This window comes from Bidens hawaiensis, unplaced genomic scaffold (assembly GCF_021521415.1).
Source record: "Bidens hawaiensis isolate Kalapana, Puna unplaced genomic scaffold, B.hawaiensis_p1.1 tig00005897_1, whole genome shotgun sequence".
Taxonomy (NCBI): Eukaryota; Viridiplantae; Streptophyta; class Magnoliopsida; order Asterales; family Asteraceae; genus Bidens; species Bidens hawaiensis.
Window position 1 is genome coordinate 923887 of NW_027491387.1, and position 26264 is coordinate 950150.

The following is a 26264-nucleotide window of genomic DNA, read 5'->3' on the forward strand; positions in this document are numbered from 1 at the left end:
ACAAGTTTATTATTTTAATTAATAGCACTTGTTATTGTTGTTAGGCAGCCAACGACTCAGACAAACTCGTGTGTGTTATTATGTGACATGTGACATGTGACATGCATGCTAGTTTTCTGACTGAGTTAACAAAATTAACTGAGTTTAGTTAACGCGGTTAACCTACAAATGTCGGGTGTCACATCATCCCCTTGTTGAAAGAATTTCCGTCCTGAAAATTGATATGCTACTAAGTACACCAGTCGACTTTCGTCTATATGTTTGGTCTTAGTAACTTCAGTAGACTTCATGTCTATTGTTTGTTCACTGTACATTCAGTACGTCAGTAGACTTTCAGTCTATATGTTTGTGCCACTAATATTTTGGCGGTGTTGCTCGTATTTGAGCAAAATTTTCCATTTGTCACGGCGTTCTCTTCCATCACGGGCTTTAAATTTGACAAAAGAATGTTTTTGGGTCAATAGAAAATCAAGAACGAGAACTACAAAAGAAAGTGGAAGGCAAATTGTTTCCGTTCTTTTATCTTTAATGTTTAATGTATTGTAGAACCTTTAATATATTGTAGTTTCAGCTTTTTTCTTAACGGATTCAAAATATGAAAGACATTTTTTAAAAAATTATATACCAAAATGGTAGACGTAAACTTCTATTTGCTAAATACCGATAAATTGAAACTGGTGTTCATAAAATATAAAATGGAAAATGGGGCCAGCACATTTCCAAACATTTTAGTTTAACTTGGTTACATGTTAATATGATTTTTTAGAATTCATACATCATATCTATTAATATGTTTACAAATATTTTTTTAACCCTTGTTTCAAACGCGGTATAAGCTAGTTTGTTAATAAAATCAAAACTACCAAACATCCTGCAAAACCGCAATATCTTTTCACATGTTAGTAACATCAAGACTTGTCCCTTAAGTGAAGGAGTACCAATTATCTTTTTTCTTTTTTTGAAAGGCAAACAAATTTTATTAATAAAAATAGAAGCAACAGGCTAGTAAGAGACTAGACCAATACATACATTAACAAGTGCAGATCAAAAGCTAAAAGTCTTCCAATCCTCCCAATCCATAAGAGTCAATCAAGCTTTACTCTTTACCCAAAGATAACCCAAAACTTGTATATCCTCTACCAATCTATCCAACCGAACTTGACTCCCTTCATGCACCCGCGCGTTACGGGCCTTCCACAACCTCCAAACCGTAACCAACACAACAACATGAAGAGCTTTCGCCTTCTTCTTTGGAAAGATAGAAAATTTATGCATCTCAACTATATCCCGAAACCCGAACGCAAAGAACACAGGAAGCTTGCACCATTGGGTGATGACTTGCTAAAGCTCTTGCGCAAGTCTACAGGAGACGAAAAGGTGCTCATCGGTTTCCTCGGCTTCACCACAGAAAGGACAAAAACTAGATGTAACCGTCAAATTTCTGGCCGCTAAAGATACAAAAGTTGGCAGCCTCTCCAACTCTGCACGCCATGCTACTACATTAACCTATTTTGGCACCCAGTTGTTCTGTAAGGCCCCGTTACCGGTAACCCTACTTTCGTGTTGGATTTACTCATAAACACAGCTCTAAATATCAGAGTTAATTAAAACATTTACGCGGAATATAAAACTTTCATAAAACTTTACATAATTCATAACTTGTCTCAAAACATTCATTGTCTTTCACATTAAAGCATTAAAATTAACACATCATAGGTCTTCAGATGCCCGACTCTTGTTCAGTGCCATGTGTCTCCTCAAGCAAGCTGCCTCATCCTACTCACCTGCGTACATACTAAAAGTCAGCTACGCTGAGTGAGTTCTAGATAATCACATAATCATACCATTCACATAACATTATATTCTTTCATTCATACTTTCATACTTTCATACTTTCTTACTTTCATACTTTCTTACTTTCTTACTTTCATACTTTCTTACTTTCATACTTTCTTACTTTCTTTTGTATTAACTTATTTTCATATCTTATGTTATAAAGAGCATTACGCCTTACATTTCTCGAGTATTATTAGGGCTCGGTACCCTCTTTCCTCGAGTATTATTAGGGCTCGGTACCCTCTTTCCTCGAGTATTATTAGGGCTCGGTACCCTCTTTCCTCGAGTATTATTAGGGCTCGGTACCCTTCTTCCTCAAATATTAGTAGGGTTCGGTTCCCTAGTTCTCGAATATTAGTAGGGTTCGATTCCCTCTTCGTTACCATACAACCATACATCATACCTTGAGTATTATTAGGGCTCGGTACCCTTTTCGTAACCATACAACCATACATTATCATTTCTTTCTTCTATTATCTCTATCATGTTCATACACATAATCATACATAACATACTTACATTATACATAGCGTTACAACCTGACAGTACGTGCAATATCCGAAGATCGTTCACGTACCATCAAGCAATCATCCATACATTTCACATTATCCACATAAGGCATACACTTATCTCTTAGGATAAGTGTATTAACAACCATGTTGAGTATGCACACAGCCCCGAAAACATAACACATAAATGGGGCTAGAAACTCACCTGAACACGGTTACGTTCTCCGTTGATCGTAATCCCTTTCTTCAGTTGTGCACGGCTGACTGTATAACAAGTATACATATCAATTTAACTATCACTACTTATAACATCTTTCTAGTCTTAATTACTACCCACAACGAACGGGGGTCCGGGGGCAGCGCCCCTGGCAGCGGGGTCTAGGGGCGGCAGCCCCTAGAGGGGTCCAAGGGGCAGAGCCCCTGGCTGGGGTTAAGCTGCCAGGTCAGCTTGGAAAAATTTTATTTTCGATAACTGCCTTAACACATTTTCCATTAGGTTTTTAATTTATTTTCTAAACGAACTTCACTTCAGGCGAAGTTAAACCTCGGGCGAACTTGGCTTCAGGCGAAGTTAAACCTTAGGCGAACTTGGCTTCAGGCGAAGTTAAACCTTAGGCGAACTTGGCTTCAGGCGAAGTTAAACCTTAGGCGAACTTGGCTTCAGGCGAAGTTATCCTTAGGCGAACTTGGCTTCAGGCGAAGTTATCCTTAGGCGAACTTGGCCGTAGGCGAAGTTATCCTTAGGCGAAGTTACGCTTGAAGGCGAAGTTACGCTTGAAGGCGAAGTTCATCAGGCGAACTTAATCTTGCAGGCGAAGTTATCGCGCTGCAGATCTGTTTGCCCATAAATCCTTCGTTTCTTAGCCAAATAACTCGATTTTGGTACCCACGGAATCGTATGATCGGCGCCTACAAATCCCAACCATCAAATCGGCCTAAAATCGACGTTTTAGGGGTCCGATTTGGGCAGTTTGGGTTTCGGGTCCGGTTAACCCATCCAATCCTAACCATTTTCAGTAATATTAGCTTGTTGGATTTGTTCTTACCTTACCAACTCAGATCTATCAACAAAATCTCGGGTCTCGGCTTCGAATCTTGATCGGTTAGAATGTGTGTGTTTTGAGTGTGAAGAAATAGATGTAAATGAAGATATTTTTGGGATTTTGGGGGTATTTATATCCCTGAAATCCCATTCTTATTTAACCCATCTCAATTAATCCACGTCCAAGACCCGCTCCCTACCCGATACTAATTAATTACGCGAAATCACTAAACATAACTTCCTTTATTCATCATTAAAATTTTTAGGATGTTACATGTTCCACGCGAACGAGTACTCGGGGATCGAACCAACAGCCGCTGCCAGGCTATTCTTTTAACTTTTAACAGAGAAAGCCTCATCTTCATCAAGAGACCATGTCAATATATCTTCTCTCTGGTGCAAAACAACTGAATGACATAGAATTACAACTGTCTTAGTTCCTCCACTTCTGTAATTGTCCCCGACACTCTGGACCACCCCCAAGTACTGCAATCACCCCATCTACCATCACCAACCGATCCGCCACCGAGCACAACTTCAATCCCTCGATAGAAAAAAGGAGTGGAAAACAGATAAATAGAGGTCTCCACCAATCCAATAATCTAACCAAAACAATGTATCAATCCCGCTCCTAAACATTATGTTTTATCGCCCGCCATAAATCCACACCTGAATCTATTAATTTTTGTGAAATACCAACTATATGTTTACATGGACAAGTAAACGAGACTGTAGTCGGGTTGGACTGCCATGAGGCCCATGACCTGGAAGAATGGTGAAGAGAGCAAATAACCTTTGCCATGACCTGGAAGATGGATTGCAGAAGTGAAGAGCCCAATTATCTAAAGGAAAGAATTATAAAAAATAACATCTTTTATAAAGAAAGAATAATAATAATAATAATAAGTTACATTTCAGTTTTCACACACACATCTCAATCAATCGCCGATACAAAAGCAAATCAAAATCTCCAAATTCAGGTGAAATTGAACTCGATCTCATCCATCATTATTCATTATACTTATGTATCACATATTTTCCCCAATTTTTATCTCAATTTCCAAACCCTAGGGTTCATGTTTCCCGCATTTGTACGGCCATGAAAGATATTGTCGGCGTTGGAGGTGTTCTAGGCTTTACCGATAAGCAGTTGTTTAATTTGAAGCGTTCTCGAGTCGTCATCAGTGATTCCGACTCCAGTGATGAGCCCGTCAGGCGCAAAGTTTATAAGATTGGGACTGGTTCCGTCGAATTCGAAGAGGTTCGGTCCGGAAAGAAGGATGTTAGTAATGAGTTAGTTGGGACTGGTTCCGTGGAAATCGAACAAGAGGTGGAAGATTAACAATGGGAAACATAAGTTGATGTTAAATAGGCGAAATGCGAATCAAAGGGAATCTGGAAGTGGTAGTAGTGCCAAGGATCATGATGAATTGAAGTTACGCTTATCGAATGTGAATGAACAGGATGATAAACGGAAAGAATCGGTGAAGGCACGAATGAAGAGTGTTAAGGAAGTGAAGATTCAACGGGCTAATTACACTGAAAAACAGCTGTTACGTGAGAAGATTAAGAATATGCTATTAGGAGCAGGATGGACGATTGATTACAGACCGAGAAGGGGTAGAGATTATTTGGATTCCGTGTATATAAGTCCGTCTGGAAGTGCTTATTGGTCGATAACGAAAGCGTATGATGCTTTGAAAAAGAAAGAGAAAGATGGTTCGAAAGAGGGTGGAGAGTTTACGCCTTTACCAACTGAGATACTTAGTAAGCTAACGAGGCAGACACGAAAGAAACTTGAAAGAGAGATTGAGAATAACGGGAAACATGAAGGTATTGGCATTAGTAGGAAGTCGAAAAGGGCTAAAGTGAAAAAGCTTGCGCATGAAAAAGCTATTAAGTTATTAGAAAGACGACGTGAAGAAAGCGGCGGTTTTGATAAGGAAAGATTGCAAAAACATGGGTTGAAGAAGTCGACTATTCATACTAATTCTCATATTGTACATGGAGAAAAGAACAGACTTACTTTGCTGGTTCGTGATTCAGAGGATAATTTGGTAAAAAGGAACCTGCTTTCATGGTTAATTGATTCAGGAATGATATCTGTTGGTCAAAAGGTGGAATATATGAATCTTAGAAGAACCCGTGTAATGCAAGAAGGTTGGATAACTGAAGATGGGATTCATTGTGATTGTTGCAGCAAGATCATAACAATATCAAGATTCGAGCTTCATGCAAGAAGCAAACTTGGGAAGCCGTTTGAAAACATTTTTGTAAAGTCTGGTAAGTCGTTAATGCAGTGTCAGATTGATGGTTGGAATAAACAAGACGAGTCAGAGAGAAAAGGGTTTCATGATGTAGATGTTGACGGTGATGATCCTAATGACGATACGTGTGGGAAATGTGGGGATGGTGGAGATTTAATCTGCTGTGATGGCTGTCCATCAACCTTCCACCTCAGCTGCTTAGATATGCAGGTATAATGGATGGCTGATATTACACATTTTCATCTAGATTTATTTCATTATTTGCAGGTTTCAGATATAATTTTAAAAATGTTTTTGAGAAAATGATATGGGATTGCTCTGTACAGACTGAATTTATCTATGTAGCTTGTAAACATACCGAATAGACGCGAAAGGAGCATATTTTAAAACTAGACTACTAAAAAAGTTTAAATGAATATATGAATGTATCAACAAACGAACTTAAACAAACCTAAGTAATGAGCATAAATGAATGCAAACGAACGAACATAAGCGAATTTAAATGAATGTATACAAATAAATGCTCATATAAATGAAGACTTATGTACATGTTTGTTCGTTTATTAAACAAACAAAGATAAACAAATTCTCTTCTCTTCTTATTTCAGATGCTTCCGCAAGGCGATTGGCACTGTCCAAATTGTGCATGCAAATATTGTGAAAGAGTTGGTAGATATAGCACTAAAACGAGTGGTAGATTTGAAAATTCACTTCTTACATGTCGCCTGTGTGAGAAAAAATGTAATATAACTCTTCTGGAAGGGCCTTATAATCTTTTTTTTTCTTTTGTTTAACATTGTGTTGAAATGCAACTTATTGTTCTTGCAGATCATAAATCCTGCTGCCCGGATACGCTTGACATGTGTACTGATTCTAATGATTTGAGTTTTCGTTTTTGTGAACGGAAGTGTCGAGAGGTACAAAAGTTTCTTATTTTATAGATATTATTTGAAGTAATACAATAGAAGTATTGTTAAGAAGATGAGTGTGTTTATGTTCATTTATATCCGGTTGTTAATAGTATAAACGAAGACTAATATAACTAACATAAATGAACAAACATAACCAAGCAAAGATCTATTAAAATTAAACATGAACATCTATCTGCAATTTTGCCAGGCCTATAAAATAATAAAACTAGACGAAATGGTAGCGGGCCTAAAAAGTTTAATTAAATATACAGATGAACTTAAACGAATGAAGTTAAAACACATGTAAACTAACAACTATAAATGAACGTTTATGAACATAAGTGAACGAACGAGACATGTGATCATGTTTGTTCATTTATTAAATAAACAAACATAAACAAACTTTCTGCTGGACAATTCATGAACGGTTCACTGAACGTTTGGTTCATTTGCATGCCTTATTGCCTTTTAATAAGTCTATCCCAAGTGTTCAATTAACATTGTTTATCTAAACTAAGTAACTAATAAACGAGAGTATATTTAGCTAGTGGTAAGTATTATACAATTTAGAGAGAATGAATCTTTATGTTAATATAATATAATGGTCTACTTTTGCAGGTATACAATCACTTGCAGAAGATTCTGTGGGTGAAACATGAATTGGATTCAGGATTCTCTTGGTATCTCATTCGTCGATCTGACCCGTTACCAGAATCCAATTCCAAACTGGCCGTTGCTCTGTCTGTTATGGATGAATGTTTTTTGCCTATTATTGACAGCAGAAGTGGGATTTCTCTAATTCATAATGTTGTCTACAATTGTGGGTAAGCTGTTGGTCATTTTTTAGTATGGGCTCAGATGGGCAGGGTTTAAGGGTGTAAACGAGTCAAGCCCGAGCTTAGCTTGTTTAATTTGAGCGAGCTTGAGCTCTATTTCTAATGCTCAAGCTTGGCTTGTGATTAATGCTAGCCCTTATGCTTTACCAACCCAAGCACTAGCTTGGGGCCGCCACTTTTTAGGGCCTCAAAAACTATAAGTATTCATCTCTTTTTAGTCCAATCCTTGCCTAGTATTGATACGGGTAGTGCATGTATATATGTTACATGATGTTTTTTTCCATAATTCACAATTGATAAATTTTTTAGCTTTAAAGATCAACATCATTATTTATAGTCTTTTACGGGGTTCTTTTACATATTTATTTATAGATTTTATGGTAGAGGATTGATTTATCAACATTCAACTGGTGATCATTTTGAATGCTAACAAATTTCATGTTTGTTTAATGAAAAATAGGACCATATTTTGTGGATTTTATTATTTTTTTTAAACACGAATTTCTTTTTAAGTCTTGTTGATCGTCTTGGGGATTTAAGCCAAGACCTCCTCTCAAACCCAGGTCGTTGTCCAATATTGATCCACGTTTCAACTTGTTAGATTTTTAGCAAAATTTATTAATTATTTTTCACGAAAAGGCCTCGGTTTTAGGTTTCTCTTTGGCCCACCAAAATCGTTGGGCCGGCTCTGCGTTGTAAATAGTTTTCCAAGCTGCTCATGGCTTGTTTATCATCTATTAATTATCTAATTATTTTTTTGTATACATTTATAATTATGTTATATATATTTATGATTCTAATAATTTATATGGAACATAATAAATATCTTTCAGTTATTTTTATCATAATTTTATAGATAACAGTAATTGTTATGTAAATTATATTTGACATATTTCAAAGGATATATGAATAGCATGCCCGTTTGTGCTCAATAGCATTGTCGAGCCTGATAAGTGAATCTAGGGTTCGGGCTCGTTTAAGCTCGGCTCAGTTCGAGCTTTTAGCGAGCGGATTTCAAGTAGCTCACGAGCTGTTCCGCTCGGCTCTTTTACACCTCTAGCTGGGCTGGTTTGGTCTGACCCGCAAACACTTTTCAGCAAGAAAAGAAAACAATATTTATGCAGTATTAAACTAAATAATTTAGGAGTTTGTATATGCTATAAATATTAAAATGGATTTTGAGGCATTCAATGTGTCTATTCTCTTTTCAGCTAAAATTTTGAGATAAAAGACAACCCTGAGTCGACTAATTCATCGTTACAAAAGGGTCAAAACTGTCATAATGTCTTGGTTGATAGAAAAAAAAAGGAGGGGGGGGGAGGTTATGTTACTTATAACAAACTCTCTGGATGTTAGCTGATATATTGTAATTTATATCTTCTAGATCAAACTTTAGTCGGCTGAACTATAGTGGCTTCTTCACAGCCATTTTGGACAAGGGTGATGAAATGATTTGTGCTGCATCCATCAGGTAGCCTGCTTTACTACTATTATTCTAAAAGTTTGCTTTCTGTCTATATGAATACTCGACACTGTTTATTATTGAAACTTTTAATCTTATATTTGATAATATTTCTAGGATACATGGGACCCAACTAGCAGAGATGCCATTCATTGGGACCCGCCATTCTTATAGACGCCAAGGCATGTGTCGTCGCCTATTAAATGCCATTGAATCGGTAAGGAGATTGTGTGTGTGCGTGTGCGTGTGCATTGCATTTTTTATTGTGCATTATACTATTATTAGTATCACACGCACTATTTTATAGTCACTGTGGGAAAGATTTTGACATTATCTATTTCAGGCTCTCTCTTCTCTGAAAGTTGAGAAATTGGTAATTCCCGCCATTGAAGAACATTTGCATACATGGACTAATGCTTTCGGCTTCAGCCCGCTTGAAAAATCAGAGATACAAGAAATGAGGTCCATTAATATGTTGTTCTTTCCCGGAACCGATATGTTATATAAGCCGCTAATGAATAAAGGCACCTCGAGAGCCAACATAACTTCACAGACAGGTTTATCAATTATCATTAAACCAAAATCTCATTTTCACATAATTATCTTGATGGAGGTGGTAAAATGGGCGGGTTGCCCGGTCTGGTAATGGGTCAAAATGGGTTTTTAGGTTTAGACATGAATTTAACAGGTTGAATCCTGATGGATTAGGTTGGGCTGGGTTGACCCACAAACAATTTTCTAATTTTCGTTTTATATTGGTTAAACATGATAAGATGATACAAAAAAATATTATTATAATTTAGAATTTAAATCCTAATACAAAATTGGGGGTGTCCACAGTCCGGTTTTGGGGATCAACAAACCAAACCGGCCAATATTACTGGTTTCATGGTTCGGTTTGGCAGTTTGAACCAATTTCAATTTTTTTTTACATCATTAGTTTGTATGCAAATTATATAAATAGTTAATTATAATACATGTACATGACTGCATGCTAAAAAAGCTTAAATGTTATATAAATAGTGAAGGTTAAACGGCCGGTATGGTTTACACGGCTGGTTCAAACCAGACCGAACGGTTTAGATTTTAACCGGCAAAAACCGACCGACTTACTTTGGTTTGGACGGTTCTGGGAGGTTGTATGCATTAATAAAGCTTAACCGACTTTCAGCGGGTCCTGTTTAGTTAGTTTTCTTTATTTGATCCCTTGACATAAAACACACATATACATCGAGTAATGTGTCAAAATTGTCACCTCTGCTTCTCCATTTAACTTTTAAATGTACTTGACACTGGTTTCTTAATATGTGATGCAGGCAATAAGTTGTTGGAACAGGAATCAAATAACACAGCCAAACAGAATGGTGATTCCATTACTAGAACCCCTTCTGAAAGTGAAATCCAATCATCGCGAAAGGAATCAGACAAACAATCTGACCCTAACGTTTCAAAAGACGTGATACTGGATATGAACGCGATAGTCAAAGGAAATGGCAATGCTGATTCTGGTTCCAAAGTAGAACTGAATGATTTGCAGAATGACAATGGAATCACTGATGCCAGTCTGCTTAAACCCAAAGTTCCCGGATAGTGCTGCACGTGACACTGTTATTACAGAAGTCGCAGATTCTGATTCCATTTCCCGGGAACCAAGCATTCAGTTCCCGGAAAAGGAATCAGCTTCGGTTGATGCACAGGTTGACAATAATAGGAATGTCTGATTCCATTGTTCATTATACAAGAAAATGAAGGATGTACAAAGTTCATTTTATACACATGATCTTGTACAAATTGCACCATATCAACAATTTGTTCGATACCGTTTGACTATGAGATCATCACAGCTTTATCGGTCAATGTAAGTTTTAAGTTTGTACCGATAGGTTGATAACTTTGCAATTGGTAGCATGCTCATTTAGAGCTATATCCAAAGCTTGAGCTCGGCTCGTGAGAAAATTTTCAAGTCCGAGTTGGGCTCAGACTTGTTTGATTTTTATTAATTGTTTAAAAATAGTTATTTATATATTATATATACTCAGAAGCTCAACCTTTGAGAGGAAGTATTTCTCTCCTTTTGTTTCCTCTTTTTTGATATTTTAAGGTAACATTTTTTCCTGTAGGAGCACCACAGAGTTTATATGCTTTGCTTTCTTATATATTCGGTGGCAATCATTTCACGAAAATATAAGCAATTAGGGGTGAGCAATTAGGTGTGTACCGAAAAACCTGACATAACAGACCTTAGAGTTGCATCTTCTATTTGGTTCTGATTTTGGTCGGGTTTGGGTTTGTACTCTGCAGAAGCCACATTAAATCGAAACCCATATTAGTTAAAAAAAAATTTACTTAGTCGGCCCAGGCTTGACAAAATACAGAGTACAGGACCATGAAATGTTTAGGGATGAAATAGTTTTCGATTGAAAGATATGACTGCATAGAATTCGAACAGCACCATTGGATTGAACAGGTTGATACTAAACTTCGGTTTCGGTCTATAATGGAAAACCGAATCGTATAATGACTGAAACCCGATACACAACTTAAGGTCCATTCTTCGGGTTCTATATCTTCCTATTCTCGGGTATTGGGTCTGGTCATCTGGCTTTCTCCAAACCGCATGTCAGGTTTCTGGCTCTGCTGGCCCCTAGTCATTAACATCACACAGTAACGTTTTTAACTTCTTATTAAACCTTAAAAATAATAATTTATTAAAAATACAAGGACAAAAGGTTAGTTACCGTACTTGCAACATATTGTAAAAAATCTTATAATTTTAAATTTTACGTATTCACAAGTTATCGACAAAAAGAAGCAAAATTAGCGACTAAAGGATGAGCGCTAACTCACAACCGCTTATGAGTGTGTTTTAGTTATCATCCAATGGTCATTGAACTCACAATGTTAAGACTACAAGTCAACTGAATGAGGAAATATGCAACATAAAAGATACACATTTTGTTGCAAAAAGTTAAGGAAAAATACTATATATACAAATATCAGCTTTGTTGCTGGAACTCGACTCATCTAATCTAATTTGTTCAAAAGAGTATATTATAAATTGAATTGGTTCCAATGAATATGAATATGATTGTCGTTTGTTCATCCTTTTATTTTGTTGCTTCAATCTTATGTCTGTTTTTAAGATACAATGAGAAACCTACCTTGTCTCTTTATTATTTAATTTAATCTTTGTGTGTTGTTACCCGTCTTCCTTAAGTTTGCTATTATGGCGAAAAGCCGGATCAACATAAGTCATCCTCTGGGTCGTCAAAATTCTTTTTGGAGCTTAAAGCGCATACTAAATTTGGGGTCTTTTTTTTGTAAGAAAATGTGTTTCCAATCATAAACTATAAACCCTATCGTCAAACAATCTCAAAACCAGAAATACTTTCATATAATTTGTTACTTTTTAGACTTCGAATGTCCTAGAGAAGTGGATGCCTAAAGTCATTGTTTTATTTCACTCACTGCCGGTCCCGAGCCACCCTTCACTTGGTTTTATGAACAAACAAGTTTTAATTTGATATAACAATAAGACCCAATTCGAGATGTAATCTCCCAAGAAACTAAAGAAAAGAAAGAGCATTGACAACTTTTTGAACATTTTTTTGACCCTTCAATCATAAACTTCATGCACTTTTAAAGGCGTACAAAAACATAACTAAAAGGAAATGTTGAACATGAACACAATTGATGTATCCACGCACTAACTATTGTCAAAAAGGGTAATAAGATATGGAAGAAACTAGCTACATGATCAGATGGAAACGCGCACTGCAGAATCGTGGGGTGCATGGCCTTGAAGTGGATGTGGTACGTTTCACAAAAGATTACGCGATTAAAGTATGATGCTGTTGTATCACTGTATGGAATGATGATACTCGTTCACCCAATATGAATAGGTATTCGATAGTTTTTTTTTAAACTGATAATACATATCCTTTAATCTCACTTTTAAATCTACATCTATGTCCATCACGAGAATGAAAACCCCAACCAAACAGGGAAAATGATATATTTCTGACACACCTTGATACCGTTATCAGTCTTTTGGCTAAGATAAAATGTAAAATATGTTCTTATCAGTTAATGTGTCAAACTAGACAATGATGGGAATGCTAAGGGAAGAACCCACATGAACCTATTTTATGTGTATTAATGGCATGATGTATAAAGCTCAACGGTTTTAATTTTCAAATCTGAAATGAATGGTTTGAAGTAGAAAGGCAAAAATGATATGAAGTCACTGATAAAGAAAACTCTCTAAATTAACACCACTACTAGTCTCATTTGCTTTAAATATGACAACCATATACAAGACCCCACTATCAATTTCTCATACCCATTAACATTTATATAAAAATATAAATTGCTATATGTATATAAAAAAATCTATACATGTGGATTGTTAGATACTTTAACTTCTTAGTTCTTTCTCTTGCTCAATCAAATTTCTTTTAACTAATCTAGCATCATGATTTGATTTTATTGTCATGATTGTGAACAATAATTAAGGATTTTATGTTTTATTATTGCCATTATGTGAACATAACTGTTTCCATAATTATTAGCATTAAAAAAAACTATATAGTTAATACCCATAATAATAAAAGAACAAGTAATACTTCTTATGATTATACCCACAAATAAATCTGATAATTTTTGACACGTCAATGCGTTAATCATGAAAATGAAACATGAGACTTATATGAATTTAGCATGAAATTAGTATGATTAAAAGGGGGTCAATGAAATTATGAAAGTCGGATTCATATCGAGTGGGAGGACTTGAAGTGGATGTTTATGACCGATATGGAACATTATCGAATGAGAAAATTATCATTTGCGTCTTTGAACTAATTGGGTTGGGGCGCATGTTGTGCCCTCATAAATCAAATTGCACAATTTGTGTTCCCCCGTCCAATTAGTTCATGGACGTAAATCATAATTTTCTCTTATTAAAACTAATTGAATGAAAAGTTTAACGTATTTCTTAGTAAACGTAATACCAACAACCATCTAATTTTTATAATCCCTCTTATCATCTCATATGCAAACTCGACACGATTCAACAACATTAACTCGATACAACACTTAAACGAAGTCAAACTACACCAAATATTGTATGGTGAAGTGAACCCCATCTCCCTCTTTGAGTTAAAATCACCCACTTGTTCTATTATAAGAGACTATGTGAGCACTTTGCAAGGTAACAGGTTGGTGGTTCACCCATCCTAGACTCTAGCAAACTCAAAAAGACAAATATAATTTGTGTCGGTGTCATTTCTTGTGTCAGTGTTCGTGCTCAAGCGAACAAATCTACCGATCGTAAGGTTGTTCCTCTTTGTGATCTTCGGGGTAGGGTATAGAGTATCCTAGCCTAAATGTGTTGGTGAAATAGTCCACTAGTTTGGGATTATGGTAGTGAATATTCTACTTTAAATGGATAATTGACTTATTATAGGATTAGAATGTATTAGGGTTCGAATAACCTATGTGGCAAAAATTTTGCTAGAACCTCCTGTAGGTCCCGTTTCGATTCCAACAAGTGTATATGTGCCACTAATAGAGGAGACAACTACTATTTTATGATTCAAATTCGAGTAAGATGAGCTGTATGAGAATGGTAAGCCTTTCAAGTCCCTCGGTAACAAGTTGCAGTAAAGCCATTCAAAGAAAAAAAACTGAGATCACCCTTTAAGATATAGTCTAAACTAATTTAATAATACGTAAACATCTCATTGCTTATAATTTATACCAGGTACATGTTACTACTTCCGAATAAAAAAATATATATTAATTCTTTTCATATCAAGGGAAAGGCTATGCTTATGATTACACCAACGTTCATATGTCAGCAACGAGTGATGCTAGATAACATTGAAAAAAAATACATTTTTAAAGTTTTGAAGAATTTTTGTATGTTCCATTTGTTAAAGTATACAAATAAAAAGTCATCAATTATAAAATAAAGCATGAATATCAAAATATGGATGTGTCTTTTGTGTGGCGCTTTGGGCCACTAATCATGAGGGTGGTATATATATATATAAGCAAAAAAAGTAGAATATAATAAGTTTTTTAAGCTTCATATGATTATAAGAATGATCATTGTTTGAAAGAAATTAACAAATATATTACATTTCTTTTCAGAAAATGAACAATAGATTTTATATGTCTTAAAGTAAATATATAATTACTAATAAAAAAACATGTTACTTTTTGTAACTACAAAGTAAATAAAACATATATTTTAACTTCTGTAGATTTAAGAAAACTTAAGTAGCCCAGTAATTGCGATATTGTTATAACATATCCTATATTCTTTTCCAACGGGTGACAAACGTGATTTCGTAATTTTAAAGTTGTTTTACAATTTGACTATCAAAATATATGCATTACGGTGGTTGGGGCGCCACTCGAGTTCACAAGCAGGTAGTGGCGGGTTAGGCGGGAACGTACACTACCTCAAATGGGTTTGACTTATGGGAAACCATTCGGTTCACGAACCCTTGAATGAAGCCGCTAGTCATTGGATAGAAAGATGATGGTACAAGTCTTCAGGAGTTTAGGGTAGTTTTGGGTTTAAATGTGTTGACATCACATTACATGATGGTGCCAAGGGTGGTAGAGTGTTTAAAATATTGTTTCCCTTCCACCCATGTGTGAGGAAAAAACCTTTTAACAAAACCAAAATTGAAAAAAACTGATAAAACTTAACTGAAATAATAGGTCCAAAACAATAACCGACGATTCCGTTTTGTTTCCTTTGAAAACCTAAAAATTCGTTGAAGCAGACCCAATTCTAAACCGAACCAAACTATAGAATCAAACCATATTGAACTTGTTTGAATGGTTGTTTTAAAACTTACGTCCCAAATTCTTTATTTTATGCCAAAAGTTTTAGACTAAAACACCATTATTTTGGTAAGTTATTATTAAGTTTAAATATTTTAGCCTAAATGTAAAAACCGAAGCCGACTCATATTATGTATTCATGTATATAAGTAATTTTATTCATATGTATACAGTTTTAATTTCTATATATACAAATAAGATTGTTGGTAACCAGATTATACATTTGGATGCTACTTCAAACAAAATTAAAGTAACTTGTTAAAGGTTTTAAAAAACAAAATCATTGTAAAATAATTTAGGGTAAAACAATCATAATAAGTTGATTGATTTAATTAAGATATAGTAAGAAATCAAAAGGTAACAAGTGAAAGAAATGGGTAGGATTTGCATGCAAGACTAGTCAAATGATTCATGACTCTTTTTTGCTTTAACGAGAGCCGAGGTGGGACCGGTGATCCCTCTGTGTCCAACTGGGTCCCATTTGATAACAACCCATGGAAAATGGATGACCAAAGAGAATTTATAGAGATTTGTCATTGCTTCCAAAGTTCGTTACATATGTACAACACAAATTCCAAATTAATATAATTTATAAAGAAAATTTGATACATCTATATACATGGACAGTTATTGTAACAAAGTGAGACCTATGCGAAGGATGGAGAACACCCAAACATAACGCATGTTTTTTAAATGAAGGATATAAAAATGTTACATGTACGTGCCAAGATATAAAAATGTTTATATATAATTGCATATGTTACATGTACGTTCCAAGTTATGCAGTTATGTAACACATATTGTAATTACGTATCACATGTATCATAATTTAGACGCATAAAACGTCCATTTAGTTACGTACCCGTTTATATAATCATGTACCGAGTGATATAATTCGGGCTTTGGGACTTGTTCAGGGTTCTTTTTCTCGACCCCCATATAGAGCAAACTTTTTTTATATCTTTTTTATGAGAATTGATGCTTTGCTGCTTTTCAGTTATAAAGCTACATTACAATTGTCTATGATGTTTCTTCTCTTACGAAATTTTTGTTGATGGCGCACTTCATTTCATTGCACGATACACATTACACAATCAAGTATTATTGCACACTTAGTTACTACCATGTGATGGTTAACAAAGTTTAAAAAAACTATAACACTATACTTAAAATTAAATAAAATAAAATCTTCTATTTTGTGGTATACTTTAAAAAAAGCAATAGGTCAAAGAAAACAAAAGGTTTTAGATGTGAAACACACACGTAAAAATACACCGGTACGAATTAGCACCCATGTGTAACTATGTTTTCACACGTAAAAATACACCGGTACGAATTAGCACCCATGTGTAACTATGTAAAACACTGATGTGTAATTGTCACCCATATGTAAAACATCATTTGCAAATTGTCACCCAATTGTAAAGCGTTAATTCTAACCAAATAACATCGATACTGTATTGATAGTGTAAGATTTACGAGTGCACTTACTGTATTGTATGTCGTGACAAACCAAATAGGTTCCAACTGAACAATATCGTTTTGGAATTTGTATTATCGAAACTAGTATCGGTATTCAATTTTATGGAATTCAATCGATTTATATCATGTGTCGATATTTTATTGGACATATCACGACTTTATATGGGCTTTCTTTCTTGGGTTTGATCAATGTAAAACACGTGTCGATATCTTTTTGGGCATATTACAACTTAATTTTTTGGGTTTTCTCTTTCAATTGCTGTATCAAGTATTGGTACCGTAACGAATTGAATAAATTCCTCCCGAGTTTCCATTACGTCCTGCTGTGAGCACAGGTTTTGTTAACTAGTTTGATATGATTTTGTTTTTGAGTAGCATGAATAAAGGGTCACCAAAACATATATACACATTCACCTACGTGTTATAAAATTTTATACAATACCATGAGTAGTCATATCTCTCTATCACAAGCAATATGTGCCACGTGATACCCAGTCAGAGTTATGTTTTTTTACAAAAACAGGGCATAGTCATAACTCTCCACTCCTGGGCGTTATGTGCCACGTGGCGCCTAATCACTTTTACACTTTTTTGTTTTTTTTTTCTATTTTTTAATAAGAATAATCAAATAACAATAATATTTTATTAAATAAATATTACATTAAAATAAAAAAAACTACTCATCGTCGTTGTCGTCCTCGTTGTCTTCGCCCTCTTCGTCCTTGTCGTCTTCGTCCTCGTCGTCGTCGCCCTCTTCGTCTTCATCGTCTTCGCCATCTTCGTTGTCGTCTTCATCATCGTCTTCATTGTTGCCCTCGTTTTGATCATCATTTTCACCAGACAAAGGCCAATACATCCAAAGATGTTGGACCAAATCCTCCTTTAGTGTGTTATGTATCTCTCTTGACCGCACGGAAGCCGAGTTTTCGAGTATTTGCTCCATACTTTCCGGAGTCCGTGGTGGATCTGGGTCCGGTATGAAAGTTGGACATATTGCTCTTCCCTCGTCCTCGATGATCATGTTATGCATTATAATACACGCATACATAACACATTTCATTCTTTCTAAAGACCATAGACGACAAGGATTTTTAACAAAATGCCATCGTTGTTGAAGAACACCAAAACACCTCTCGATATTCTTTCTCACAGACTCTTGCACTTTCTTAAAATACTGTATTTTTTCATTCATCGGGTCTCTGAATGTTTTAACGATTATCGCATACTCTGGATATATTCCATCACCCAGATAGTACCCATGATGGTAGAAGTTATCGTTAGCCCATAACGAAGCGACGGGAACGATCCCAGATATGTAACTCTCCATCACAGGAGACTTCTCTAAGACGGTTATGTCATTGTTTGAACCCGGAACACCAAAGAATGCCGACCAAATCCAAAGGTCGTATGAAGCAATCGCTTGAAGGCTGACCGTTGGTCCCTTTTGGTCACCTTGTGTGAATTGACCTCGCCATGCAGTTGGAAAATTAGCCCATTCCCAATGCATGCAATCTACACTCCCTATCATGCCGGGCAAACCATGCACCCTTGTATGTGCGTCGTAAAGACGTTGTAGATCGTTACAGTTGAACTCTCTCAGATAATGTGGTCCATATAGTTTCAATATTCCAATATTTTACACAACTTTTATAAAATAAATGATTAAAGTAAACAAGTGATAAAATTATTTAAAAAAAAAAACAAAACGTACCGTAACAAAAATACTCCAAGGTGTTCCGATTTGTTTTATCGGCCATCTTTAAACACTCGTCGTTGATGTCGGCTGTGTTTCCGTAGGGGAGCATGCGTACGGCTGACGTAACCTTCTGAATAACCGTGAATCCTAGCGTCCCTCGACCGTCTGGCTTTTGCTTAAAGTAATCAAGCTCACGTTCCAAATCATTGGTGATGCGCATAAATAAATTTTAGACATCCGAAAACGACGCCTAAAGGTCTTCGGGTTCTTGTATCTTGGCGATTCGCATAAGTAATCTGCCATCAACCGGTTGTTGGCTTCGGTACGATCTCGTTCGATATATGTAGGGCTTTTCACGAGCCGAGCCGAACCGAGCGAAGGCTTGCTCATTGCTTGGCTCGTTTCCAATTGAACCGAACCGAACGGCTGAAATTCGAACCGAGCGAAAACCGAAACGAGCCAAAATCGAATCGAGCATTTTTCGATCGAAAATCGAGCGATTTCAAGCATTACTTATTTCTTTTTCACTTTAAAATTTTCAATAATAAACGAATTTGAAAGCTGTAAATAATATATTATATAATAAATTAGTAATTTTTAGACAAACGTGTAATATATTGTAAATTTTTATTAAAAATAAGTTTGAAGTGAGATATAATGATAACGTAAACAAACTTCTTGTATTATAAAAACTTGAATCGAACAAATAAAACAATAAAGTTGGCGGAATATGAAAACTTTTAATGGGTAAAAATAATTGTAAGCTTATATTTATGTGTTTTGTCTATATATTTATATATTTTTTTCATATATAATTATATATAAAATAAATTAAAAATATTTGAGCCGAACCGAACCGAGCAGGCCTTTTCTCGTTGCTTGGCTCGTTTACAAATCGAACCGAGCAGAGCTGCTCGTTTTCAATCAAGCGAAAAAATGAGCGAGCATTTTCCGAGCAATTTTCGAGTGAGCGGCGAGCGGTTTGGACGGCCATAGATATATGCTCTTTTTGAAACGGGGGGGGGGGGGGGGTGGTGAAGAGCTAATCTCACTCGTAACGAAACTCATATAAGTTGTCGCGAGCATAATCGCACTCGTAACCGCCTGTTCCTCCGCCTCGTCGTCGGCTTGTTGGTTGGGCCCGTAAAACCGTTTATATATAGATGAAGGATCCATTTATGTTGTGAATTTTGTGTGAGGAAATATAGAGTTTAAAAAGATTTTTTATAAGTTTGATTAGTTTTGATTGGGGATGCGTTGGTTTAATATATAGGATTTTTTTTATTCCCCAACGGTAACTAACGGCTCTTTTTTTTTTCTTTTTTTATATATTTAAGCCATTTACTCGCGTTATATATATAACGTTAAAAAAAAAGCCATAACGCCTAGAGGGGCGGTGTTCCCGGCGTTATGGCATATAATGCATGCCCAAAACATCTGACTACAGACGGTCTAAGCGTTTAATATTATTTTTGGGGTCCCCAACAATATCCAAACAATATTGCGTATACGAAAATAGTCAAACTTGCATACACCAAAAACTATACCCACCACTTTAATTTGATTCTATACCGACATTTCAGAAACATCCATTAAACTTAAATCACCGAAACTAAACGCGTGCTTAACCATATTTGTTACAGCTAAACCTTCATTTCATTAGAGTCATGAAAAATAAACTAAACGAAACGTTTGTTTAACTAGAAACACTCGTTTAAAAGTAGAAACGACTGATCTGATGGGTAATTGGAATGTGTTGGAATGGTAACATCATACCAAAACACCTAAATGAAATCATGTACGTTTTAGTAGCAACTTGTTTGAAATAAAAACTAAATTACAGATAAACATATTGTATAATCATCAACATTATAAATTTTATAAGAGGAGAGAGTAAAGTCTTTTAAATCTTTTCCAATTATCTATAATTATAGTAGTAGTAATAATAGTAATCTGGTTGGTTTAATAAACTTTGGTTGGAAAACAAATGTCCACCCTATTTTGTTGGTGATCCCATATACCATCGGTCAGGTCAGTCCCACCACCACGACCATGCCCATGGGCTGGGCCGGCTTCAGATAATAATAATAATAATAATAATAATAATAATAATAATAATAATAATATTCCCTTCCTTTCTTTTTTCCTGCGACGAAGATCGAGGCTGTGTCTCTCTTCACTTTACTTTAATGTCTCTTAGCTAACTAATCTCACTTCCACCTTGTCCCTCTTTGATCCTCGAGCCTTTCTTTCATTTTTTCTTTCTGGGTCTTCTTCTATTTAATTAATGCCTCACACGCCAGCCACATCACTTATTATTATTATTATTATTATTATTATTATTATTATTATTATTATTATTATTATCAATATTTACATTGTCTTCATCAACCACCAACACTCTACTCTACTCTACTCTACCCACTGGCTAATTAATTGTTTCAACAACTCGACTTCTCTCTGCATGAACCTATGGCGGATGCAAATTCTAAAACTACTACTCATAAGGTGGTGGTTTTTAACTCTACTTCTCTTCTGCTACGTAATTAATTGTCACTTACAAGGGTTTGAATTTCATTGTGTTTTTAGTTTTCTTGGTCGAAGAAACTGGTGCGTAAGTGGTTCAATATCAAGACCAAATCTCAGGCGGATGATATTAATGTTGTCTCTGGAGGTAGCATTAGCATGTGGGAGAGAGAACCACCTGCAATCAAGAAATCCAAAACAGGTACTTACTTACTTACTTACTGCTGTTAGTTAGTTTTTTTGTTTGTTTGTTCATCATGTTTGTTTTTAAGTACAATTATTATTATTATTATTAAGACTGTGGAAATGAAGAATTTATGGTGTGTGTGTACATCCAATCCAATCCAATCCAATCCAACAGATAATAGTACTACAGTTGCTGCTGGTAGGTGGGGGAGGGTGGATCTTGACAACCCACAGGTTATTAATGTCCACAATTATAGGTACTATCAAAATAAACTATCATTATTGTTTTTCTCCCTTTTTTCGGTGTACTACTTATGAATTAATATTAATCGTTGTTTTACTGATGCAGCATATTTTCGGCTACTTGGAATGTGGGAGGCAAATGTCCTTCGACTAACATGAATCTTGATGACTGGTTACATGCTGCACCTCCTGCCGACATTTATGTTCTTGGGTACATGTCATTTCTCTTTTGTTTTATGGGTGGCTCTTCGGCTCTCATATGACCCATATGCCTATTTTCGCCCTATTGTACCTCCTGTTATACGGCTGCTTTGACCAATTGTCGCACTATAATACGGCCTGCTTGACCACTTTTTGCTGTATTAGACAACTTTTTTGCTTGACCACTTTTCTCTGTATCAGACGGGATCATTTTTTGCTGTATCAGACGGCCCGTTTGATCATGTTTTTCTGTATCAGACGACCCGTTTGACCACTTTTTGCTGTATCAGACGACCCATTTAACCACTTCATGCCACGACCCGTTTAACCACTTTTGCTGTATTAGACAACCCGTTTGACCACTTTTGGCTGTATCAGGCGACCCGTTTGACCACTTTTGGCTGTATCAGGCGACCCGTTTGACCACTTTTTGCTGTATCAGGCGACCCGTTTGACCACTTTTCAACCTATCATATAGCGTGTTTGACCAATTTTTGACCTATCATATGCTGGTTAGACCATTTTACGCCTATTATAGGACCCCTAGGACCATTTTCTCCTTACCCCATGGCTCATCTGACCACTTTTCGCCCTATCAAGTTGCCAGTTTTACAACATTTCACACTATCATACGGCCCATTTGACCGCTTTTTGCTCTATCAGATGGCCCGTTTGACCACTTTTCGCCAAATCTTACTTCTTTTACCACTTTTCGCCCTATCATACATCCCGTTTAACCACATTTCGACCTACCATACATCACGTTTGGCCCTATCTAACTGCTTGTTTGACCACCTTTTTAATTTCTAATAGTTCAGGTATGTTATTTCAGGTTCCAAGAAGTTGTTCCTCTAAATGCTGCAAACATTCTGGGCACTGAAGACAACGGTCCCGCAAAAAAATGGGTGAATCTAATCCGTACAACACTCAACAACCGACCCGGATCCGGTGGCTCAAATGCCTGCTACACACCCTCTCCCGTACCTGATCCAGTAGCCGGGTACGACGCTGATTTTGAGGGGTCCACACGACACCAAACGTCATTGTTTTTCAACCGCAGGTCATTTCAGGCACCTCAAAACTGGGAAAATGAAACTGACCCGAACCTTGACAGGCGGTACAGTGTATGCGACCGCGCAATGTTCGGTCAAAGACCGAGCGACTGCAGCAGTTCGAGTTACCGACCGAGTGATTATTCATGTTCCAGTCATCGACCGAGTGATTATTCAGTCGGTTACAGACCGAGCGACTACTCATCGAGTCACAGGCCAAGTAATTACTCGTTGGGTCAAAGGCCGAGTGATTATTTAATGGAAGATCTAACCAATATCAGCTCATTCTCACCAATGTCAAACTGGGAATCCAGTAATGATGATGATGGTTGTTCCAGCTATTGTTTAGTTGCAAGTAAACAGATGGTTGGTGTGTTTCTTACTGTGTGGGTTAAAAGTGAATTAAGGGAACATGTTACCAACATTAAAGTGTTTTGTGTTGGCAGAGGATTAATGGGTTATCTTGGCAATAAGGTATAATAATAATAATAACAGTAAAAATAGTTTAATGTTTAACCTATTAATATGAATGTTTTGTTGTGTTTGTAAATGCAGGGATCAGTGTCTGTGAGCATGTTGTTGCATCAAACAAGTTTTTGCTTTGTGTGTAGTCATTTGACATCTGGTCAAAAGGAAGGAGACGAACTGAGACGGAATTCGGATTTTATGGAAATCACTAAGAAAACAAGATTTCCGCGCATTCAAGGCGTTGAAGATGATAATTCACCTGAGACAATACTCGAACACGAGTAAGATGACTATCTCAAAATATTTAGCTAAAAATGTAATGTGTCAAATGGATCAAACAAGTCAAATGTGTTCTATTTTTGATACAAATACAATCTCTCAAATTGTTTGTTAGAGATTTAAGTTTGTAATTATAATATAGGCATTCATTGCATAACAAAAGGTTAAAAACAAATTGACAAAATATTTTTTTGGGTCAACCCATCTTAACCCGTGCTGAAAAGTGAAAACGACCCATTTCAACGTGACTCATATTGATTCGTCCACCATTGTTTATCAATACATATGGAATATTCATATTAGCTTTTTATGAACAGTTATTAAACCTCTGATAATTTGTATATAATTTCAGCCGAATTATATGGCTCGGGGATCTAAATTACCGAATTGCCCTCTCGTATCAGTCAGCAAAGGCGCTCGTCGAGATGCAAAACTGGCGAGCATTGTTGGAGAAAGATCAGGTATGATAAGTATTATTTTCTTAAAGTAAAAATAGTATTCTTTTCTAGTTATAAATTCTCGATTAATTTTTTTTTCATGCAGTTGCGAATCGAGCAAAGAAGGGGCCGTGTTTTCCAAGGATGGAAAGAAGGGAAGATATATTTCCCGCCTACATACAAATATTTAACTAATTCAGATCGATACACGGGTGATAATCTGTGCCATAAGGAGAAAAGAAGAACACCCGCGTGGTAAATACTTTGATATTGACATTTTATTTAATGAAAACATATACCCTTGTTGCATATTTGTTTATGTATGAAATTATTTCACATTTGAAGGTGTGATCGGATCTTGTGGTATGGAGGAGGTCTTCATCAATTATCTTATGTACGCGGTGAGTCAAGGTTTTCTGACCACAGACCGGTTTACAGTTTATTTTTTGCCGAGGTTGAGTTAGTCCATAGCCATTATAGTGGTACCGTGAGCACCGAGGTTCCGTTTGAGGAGCTTGTGCCGTACTCCAACGGCTACACCGAACTCTGCTTTTTCTGACCATAAGATGTATAAGCAGTCGTGGAATCAAAACTTTTCAGTTGGCGGTTCATGGAAGAAAATTTGAGGGTCAAGACTATAAGAAAACGAGGACATTATTATTGAAGAACCACAAACATTGAAGGAAAGTCGTAAGATGTATGAGCAGGGGCAAACTCAGAACTTTGCATTTGTTGACCCACGTTAGAAAACTTGTTGCATTCGCTTTAACCACTTTACAGCTGATAATTTGAAGGTCAAACTACAAGAAAACGGCGTCGTTAATACTAATATGAAAATTTAGTCAGCTCGAGGGTCAATGGTGTCACAATAGAAAATTTGTTGTTATATTCGTTTAACTACTCTACAGCTGATAATTTGAAGGTCAGACAACAAGAAAACGCCGTCATCAGCACATGTATTTGTAGAAAATTTGGTCGGCTTGAGAGTCAACGGCTCTCTGACTCCTCATCCCCTGTGTGTAGTTAGAATTTTTAAGGAAAAACAAATGATGACGCACATGTCTAACTTTTGTTGATTATGTATAGAGTATGATAGAATATCATGAAATTAAAAAAAAGAAAGATGAGTATTTTAACTCTGAAGATTCTTTAATTGTGCTTTAGAAGGTACAAAAATGAGTGGAAACAGTTAAAGTAATTATTTGTGTCTTGTCTTGGTTAAAACATAAAATTGGTTTGTTAATGAATGTGATTTTGAGTACTGATAAAGTGTTATTTATGTTTTTCTGCTATTCTTTTTCTTGTCTGGAATGGAAAATGACACTAAAGTCTGTGAACCAGAGTAGAATTGGCCAATTGGGTAGGAGGAATGCCTTTTGGGGTTTCTTATTGTCTATAAAGCATTTAATATCGGGTTTGTTAGAGACACCGGAGTTTTTCCAAAACACCCACCCTATCAGCGTTGGAGAGGGCTATGCACGGCAGATAGATGGGGTGTTTTGAAAAAATGTGTTTATTTGTCCTTTTATTTATTATTATTTTATTGTTTTTTGTCTTTTATTTTTTTTTATTTTGTTTTTTTTGTTTTTTGTGTTAGTAGGGTGTAACATATTATTTTCAATATTTTTTGGTTTTCAATCCATCGGTTTTAAAATTAAAACGAAACAACAAATTTAAAACGAAACACAACATAAACAAAACCAAATCTATATAATAATATAAAATACATAACGAGTTTGAAAAAAAAAAAAACTGCAGCACCACCCGCGTCGTCGTCGCTATCTCTTCTGCGTGTGGCCGACTTCCCCTCAACATTGTCTCCGTCTCGTGGGCGTATGACGCTTGATGTGCTCGCCTCGTGGTCAAAACGTGGCGCCAATGCTGTGTATCACTGGCCATGCTGCTGGGCGGACATAAACCCAACCACCCAGGCCATCTGACTGGCCTCTGGAGCTGTGACATCCCCTGCTAGA

The 26264-nt window shown here is 36.1% G+C and overlaps 2 protein-coding genes across 2 annotated transcripts; both read left to right on the forward strand.

The window, feature by feature from the left end:
* Positions 1 to 4425: 4425 nt before the first annotated feature.
* LOC143631003 (increased DNA methylation 1-like) lies at positions 4426 to 9657 on the forward strand. The gene is made up of 7 exons (XM_077099872.1): positions 4426 to 5864; positions 6263 to 6395; positions 6483 to 6571; positions 7184 to 7389; positions 8786 to 8872; positions 8981 to 9080; positions 9207 to 9657. The coding sequence occupies exons 1-7, from the start codon at positions 4749 to 4751 to the stop codon at positions 9507 to 9509; spliced, it is 2034 nt and encodes a 677-aa protein (XP_076955987.1). The 5' UTR covers positions 4426 to 4748; the 3' UTR covers positions 9510 to 9657.
* An 11714-nt stretch (positions 9658 to 21371) lies between these two features.
* On the forward strand, positions 21372 to 24931 carry LOC143630998 (type IV inositol polyphosphate 5-phosphatase 7-like). The gene is made up of 9 exons (XM_077099868.1): positions 21372 to 21407; positions 21489 to 21627; positions 21787 to 21868; positions 21961 to 22065; positions 22888 to 23581; positions 23663 to 23856; positions 24207 to 24315; positions 24398 to 24546; positions 24637 to 24931. The coding sequence occupies exons 1-9, from the start codon at positions 21372 to 21374 to the stop codon at positions 24848 to 24850; spliced, it is 1722 nt and encodes a 573-aa protein (XP_076955983.1). The 3' UTR covers positions 24851 to 24931.
* The last annotated feature ends 1333 nt before the right edge of the window (positions 24932 to 26264 follow it).

Coding starts and splice junctions, on each gene's coding strand:
- LOC143631003 (XM_077099872.1), top strand. CDS start 4,749: ATGTTAAATAGGCGAAATGCGAATCAAAGGGAATCTGGAAGTGGTAGT. Junction 6,396..6,482: donor TCGCCTGTGTGAGAAAAAAT/GTAATATAACTC, acceptor TTGTTCTTGCAG/ATCATAAATCCTGCTGCCCG. Junction 9,081..9,206: donor TATTAAATGCCATTGAATCG/GTAAGGAGATTG, acceptor TATCTATTTCAG/GCTCTCTCTTCTCTGAAAGT.
- LOC143630998 (XM_077099868.1), top strand. CDS start 21,372: ATGGCGGATGCAAATTCTAAAACTACTACTCATAAG. Junction 23,582..23,662: donor TGGGTTATCTTGGCAATAAG/GTATAATAATAA, acceptor TTGTAAATGCAG/GGATCAGTGTCTGTGAGCAT. Junction 24,316..24,397: donor CATTGTTGGAGAAAGATCAG/GTATGATAAGTA, acceptor TTTTTCATGCAG/TTGCGAATCGAGCAAAGAAG.